The sequence below is a fragment of the Acartia tonsa genome, chromosome 2, assembly GCF_053477335.1.
Source record: "Acartia tonsa isolate MP-2025a chromosome 2, ASM5347733v1, whole genome shotgun sequence".
Lineage (NCBI taxonomy): Eukaryota > Metazoa > Arthropoda > Copepoda > Calanoida > Acartiidae > Acartia > Acartia tonsa.
The window spans coordinates 59,110,115-59,116,398 of record NC_137261.1 but is presented as its reverse complement, the minus strand read 5'-3'; the positions used below and the strand labels follow the sequence as shown (position 1 = coordinate 59,116,398).

The 6,284-nt window shown below is 34.3% G+C and overlaps 1 protein-coding gene across 1 annotated transcript; it reads left to right on the top strand.

Annotated features, from left to right (window-relative positions):
• The first annotated feature begins 1,753 nt into the window (after positions 1–1,753).
• LOC145312254 (uncharacterized) lies at positions 1,754–5,553 on the top strand. The gene is made up of 4 exons (XM_080151485.1): positions 1,754–2,059; positions 2,854–2,993; positions 3,471–3,579; positions 4,353–5,553. The coding sequence occupies exons 1-4, from the start codon at positions 1,990–1,992 to the stop codon at positions 5,501–5,503; spliced, it is 1,470 nt and encodes a 489-aa protein (XP_080007611.1). The 5' UTR covers positions 1,754–1,989; the 3' UTR covers positions 5,504–5,553.
• Positions 5,554–6,284: the final 731 nt, after the last annotated feature.

Below are 6,284 nucleotides of genomic sequence, written 5' to 3'. Positions count from 1 at the left end.
AAATGTTCATGGTATTTAGAGGCAGAAAATAAGTTTTGATAGCTACAGCAATATTCTTAACATTCATTACTGCATTTAGAGGCGTGTACAAGATAGGTGTCCAATGGGGGGGTGGGGGGTTTAAAGGGCTGTTAGCCCCCCTCAAAATGTAAACCCTGTTTTTAACCCCCACAATTGTTCAAAATACATTAGGTTACCCCCCTCATACCTTAGAAAACCCTCATTTTATCTTAAAAATAAAAAGCTTCGACGTCTTTCAACAAATTTACTTACATTTTTGCTTTGACTCTTATACATTCGCATTCTGATTATTCAGTTCTGACATTATACAAGTGTTAATGTCCGTTTGTCATACCGTTTCAGAGCTTTGCTTTTATGGATGTTGTCATCCTTGTTCATGTATGATTATGATTATCTACAAATCCATCTAGCTATTAATCTGTACATCTATCTATTTATATATTAACCTATCTATCTATCTACCTACTAATGATTAATATCGGTATTTATCGATTTATAAATTCATCTATCTGTTTGTAATATCTATATATATTTATTAAAATATCGGTATTTTACATGTTTTTCAATCGACCTATCTATCTATCTATTTATGATTAATATCGGTATTTTTCATGTTTGTGTGTCGTCTGGAACTAATTTTTGAATAGATTGAAATTAGCTATCTCTTTTACATTCGCCCTCTCTCTCTCAATCTCTCTCTATTTCTCTCTTTCTTTTTTCTCTCTCGTTCTCTCTCACTCTTTCCCTCGCTCTCTCTCACTCTTTCTCTCTCTCTCTTTCTCTTACTCCCTCTCTCTTTCTCTTTCACTCTCTCCCTCTCTCTCTCTCTATCTTTCCCCCTCTCTTTCTCTCTCTCTATCTATCTATCTATCTCACTCTCTGTCTCTCTCTCTCTTTTACATTCTTCCTCCTCTCTCTCTCTCTCTCTCTCTCTCTCTCTCTCTCTCTCTCTCTCTCTCTCTCTCTCTTTCTCTCTCTCTTTCTCTCTCTCTTTCTCTCTCTCTCTCTCTCTCTCTCTCTCTCTCTCTCTCTCTATCTTCACTACTCTCTCTCTTTCTTTCTTTTTCTCTCTCTATCTCTTTTTTCTTTCTCAAACACTCCTCTTCTACATATATATAACTTCATATTTGCAAGTTTAACAAGGATAACAAACAACCATAATCCATAAAAGATAGTTTAACAAATTGGACGAAAAACATTGACATGGTAAAAGTAACATGCATTAATTATTAAACATAAAAAAACTTATCAAAATAACCGGTGGTTTCCATTAAATTGCATCTGGACAATAATCGAAAATTTTGGTATTAAATGATGAGCTATCGCTCGATCATTTAATACCTTGGGATTTAAATATCCATTTATGTTAAATTTTGTTTGCTTAATAACTCATTTTCTTTTAAACTATCAAAAATAAGAAATTGAATTTGTTTCCCATAACTTGTCAAGGTTGTACGTACAGACATTAAAGTAAAAGAATAGAGGGGAAATGAGTTATTGTAACTCAGCTAATAGCGTCGGAAATATAAACTTAGCCAATTCCCTACAAAAGAAATTTGCTAGCAGACGAAAAAATTCTCCACCACTTGGGCCAGGTAGTTGTTTGGATTATACATCTATACTTATTATTTATTGTATTGACGCACTTAAATGTATTGGTTAAGCTTAAATTTTTAATTACTCAACAAGAAATAGCGACAACTAATGTCAACTAGAAAGTACATTTTTAGTAACAAGCTTTACACATTATTATGTTTTTTTTTATAATATAAATGGTATTTTTCTAATGAAATAATTTTTTTGTAATTTTAATTAATATAAATAAATTATTTTAAGTACAAAAAATTGTAATTGTTTACAAAAAAAGAACCAGTTATAAAAATCAAATTAGAAGGATAGAATGTTGTGGACCTCAGAGGTCAAAAGATACAATTAATTCAGTTTGGTTTTAACTGTATACTCATAAGGATGAAGGTGTTTTGCCTTCTCCTAGTTGCGGCGCTGCCGTATTGTGTTAGGTCTGCTGCTTCCGGTGGTGGTAAGTTCTTTGATTGTATATTCTTTCTCTTTTAGTTTTATTAAGTTTAAATTTTTATAAAGTTTATAATACTTTATTAATCTGTAGTTTTTTAAAAAGTTATTTTTAATGTTTGAAAATAATATTTTATTATCATATATGTATATTTAAATAATGTAAAGTTTTTCTACATTATGTTTGGTCCTTTTAAACTGTAACTGAAGGCCTTTTATTTAGACAAGTTTGTATCGTAATATCTGCTTCAAATTTTGTATTAAATTACTTAAATGATTAAGCCTTAATTATGTCGCGTAGCTTTTATATATTGTTTTATAATCCGTAAGTTTAATTTATTTTGGTTTTCAGATTTTTTATGTTTTCAAATTTATCTGATGTGTTGTATCCTAGTTTTAGATTAATGAGTAAACGTTACAAAACTTATCTAGCTTCTTTTAAATGGATTTTAAAAAGTTTTATTAAAATATATACGTTCATTAATTTACTACAAATTACGTAATACTAGTTTTTGTCACTCTTTGCTTTTGTTTCAGTTTTATGGCTTTTAATGGACATTTTCTTTGTTTTCTAAATACGTATTTTCAATAGATTTTTTTTGATTCACATATGTACTCTAATAAAATAATTCTTTTATCTTGCCTAAAAATGATCCCCTTATGTACCCCCCTTAACCAAATTTTTCCCCCTATTACTGGATGAATAAACTGACTAATTAATGTGATGAGTTGTTAGCAACCTAAATTGCGTATTTTTCTTTTAATATATATCTACGTACATTAAATTCATGTTTTTGTTAGGTAAACGCAAGAAGAGAAGCGTTCATCTTAAGTACGGACCCAAGCCCGAGCAGGGGACCTACTATGGGGCCGCACCCACCTACCAGTATGAGACCACCGGATTCGGCATGGCCGGACAGGATCCCTACTACGCTAAGATGGTAAGTTTATTTCTTTTCTAGTAGCGAAGCAATAACTACTCCAGTTGTCTTCAGAACCTACGCAATTTTTCCGAAGCTTTACTTTTCTATAATTAGGATACAGTCTTGTTGTCTCTACGCAACGGTTAGCTCTTTTGTTAATTTAATGGCTATATTGTCCTTTCGATTTCAAACTTTGAATGATGCTTCGTTGTGTACGAATTTTAACTCTGTAATGGTTACCAGAAAGTCCTTAAATTTATTTAGAAAAAGGTTATTTTAACCTTTCTTATGAAATTCTTTTTTATCTTATTTTTTGAATATGATTCCTAGGACAACCATGCAAGTTATTATTAGCAAAGCATTTCTATAATTAAATCCTAAAAATGAAAGCGTGGTAATTTGTAATAATTTATTAATTTTGTTTAGACATTCAAATTAAGGAGGTTATAGATAAGTTTTTTTTTAGCTTTTAATAAATTTAATCTTTTTTTCTAGAAATACTATGACCCCCTGAATGGAGAGAGGTATAAGGCATGGCTGGGCGGTCAGGCTATGTATGGTTTCAACTTCAAGCCGGTCAAACCTGTGCTAGATAAATACCACCGTAAGTACATATATTTTCTGAGATGGTTGCATATTAAATGCAAGATTTCGCGATCATACGCAATACGAGAGGAAAGCTGTAATTTTCATAATCAAATTTATCTTGTTACTTTTCCTAGATTTCATATTGCGGTAGGATTTACGCAATTTTTAAATTGCGTCACCCACTCTGTATTGCGTATAATCGCGACCATTTCATTTCCTCTGCAATCCTTATAATAAAGTAAAAGGATGTTTGTATGTTTGTACCTAAGGATCTCGCTTACCGCTGAACATATGTGGTTCTCCTTTATAGGGTAGCTTCTCATAGGTCCTTGGAAGGTTTTTAATTATTTTGTGGGAGGGTAGAACTTTTTAAAAATATTTAAGTATATTGGTGCATGATCAAATCTACTTTAAAATCAGAGTATGTGTTAGGCTTTATGTCTAAAGCTTAATATTTGTATACTTATACCCATTCTAGAATTGATTAAGTCTGTACGAATAGCACATTTAAAAAATATTAAGCTTTTGATAGATTTTGCACTTTACATTAGATCTAAGCGTTTTTGTTATGCAACTGTCATAAATGTATAAATTTTATTCGGGGAATGTACAATGGACTTAAAATTCTACTGGTACCTAAAGTTTTGTTAGTTTATTATTAGCTTAAACTTTGTATCATACTCAAACTTAATTGATAGATGTATAAACTTTTCCACCATTGATTTAAAATGGAGATTTACAACCTGTTTATTTAAAATCTATGATACAGTTACTATTATTTTATTTCAGCTTACCTGAAGTACTTGTTGGACAAGGGTATGTACGCGCAGTACAAAGCCCTGCGTACCCCCAGCAACTCTCTCTGGAAACAGTATGGCTTCTCACTGTACGGTAATGCTGGCAACGGCAAGTACAAGACCTTGGCACAGAAGATGCGCAAGAAGAGAAGCACTTATGGTGGCTACGAAGGTGGTGGTAGCAGCGGCGGTGGCTATAGCAGCGGTGGCAGCTATGACTATGGCAGAGGTTCCGGCAATTATGGATCTTACTACGGCAAGGGCTATGAAGGTTATAAATCCGGCGGTGGTTATGGTGATTATGGCAGCTATGGTGATTCCTATGACAAGGGTGGATCCTATGGTGGATATGGCTATGGGGATGGCAGCCATGGCGGTAATGGTGGTTATGGCAGCTATGGCGGTAATGGTGGTTATGGCAGCTATGGCGGTAATGGTGGTTATGGCAGCTATGGCGGTAATGGTGGTTATGGCAGCTATGGCGGTAATGGTGGTTATGGCAGCTATGGCGGTAATGGTGGTTATGGCAGCTATGGCGGTAATGGTGATTATGGCGGCTATGGTGATTCCTATGGAAAGGGTGGTTCCTATGGTGGATACGGCTATGGTGATTCTGGATCCTACGGGGCTTCAGGCTATGGCGGATATGGGGATAGCGGCTATGGCAGTTCATCCTACGGGGCTTCAGGCTATGGCGGATATGGGGATAGCGGCTATGGCAGTTCATCCTACGGTGCCGGCAGCTATGGAGGGTCCAGCGGCTATGGATATGGCGACAAGTCCTATGGCTCAGTTTATGGTGGCAGAAAAGGAGGATACCGCAAGAAGAGAGGAGCTGATGACAGTGGCTACAAAGGCGGTTATGGAGGCTATGGCGGTTATGGCGGTGGCTACCAACCCCTTGTGTCTGGCATTGATGGCTACTATGGCCGAGGATTCCAGTCTCTTGTCAACCTTGCCCGTCATGGTCCCTACACCTATGGAGGCCGTTGGGGATGGGGAGGATGGGGTGGCAAGTGGGGCCATACTTACAATGACTTCCCTTGGACTGGACCCATGTTCTATAACAAAAAGTTTGACTATGAAGCTTATAATCTTGCTAATATTCTCGAGGGATACAGTAACAAACCAATGTATGTCTAAATTTTAAAATTTTATGTATTTTAACATAATAAACTTGATAGTATATATAATTTGTATTTAATTTAATTACTTGCTTTATAATTATATTTGTCCGTCCGTCCATTATAGTCTGCTCTTTTCGTTAATTCATACATGTTCGAACCGTCTTATTGATTTGAAACTTTGCAAAATTCTTAAACAGTTAAAAAAGCTTAAAGGAAGCGCAGTAATTATAATCATTGCCATGTAGTCTACGTCCTGGAAAACTTTGCAAATATTTTGAACTTTTTGTATGATTACTTTTTTATCTGATTTTGGAATGGTCTAAGTGAATCGTATCTAATCAAATCTTAAAAGTTTATAGATGTTTTGATAAAAAATGTTTACTCAATTTTGCAACAAAATTTGGTACAAATTCGTTTCTATTTGCAAATTTTTCTGTTTTGACTATCTAAAATGGATATGGTTTGTCATACTTTCTGATATTGGAGCTTTGCTTTTATTAATGTTGTCATTCTTGTAAATTAAGTATATATTAGGAGTGTAGAAAATTAAAAAACTTTCATTCGTTTACACAAAAATTTTAACTATTTGCGTAAAAGTGGATAATTTTGTTTGGATTTGATTGTATTTTCATTGTTGGTTGTCTATTGTCTTTTCCCTTAAGGTCGCTTGTTACATATTAACCCTGCAGGTTTAAGCTATATTTGTTACAGGCTAGCCCCGCAGGGTTAAGGTATATTTGTTACAGGTTAGTCCCATAGGGTTAATTTATATTTGTTACTAACTAGCCCCATAGGGT

What these genes read in the sequence shown, in the direction of transcription:
- LOC145312254 (XM_080151485.1), top strand. Translation starts at nt 1,990, where the DNA reads ATGAAGGTGTTTTGCCTTCTCCTAGTTGCGGCGCTGCCGTATTGTGTT. An exon ending in GTCTGCTGCTTCCGGTGGTG is followed by an intron (nt 2,060 to 2,853) that starts GTAAGTTCTTTG and finishes TGTTTTTGTTAG; the next exon opens with GTAAACGCAAGAAGAGAAGC. An exon ending in ATCCCTACTACGCTAAGATG is followed by an intron (nt 2,994 to 3,470) that starts GTAAGTTTATTT and finishes CTTTTTTTCTAG; the next exon opens with AAATACTATGACCCCCTGAA.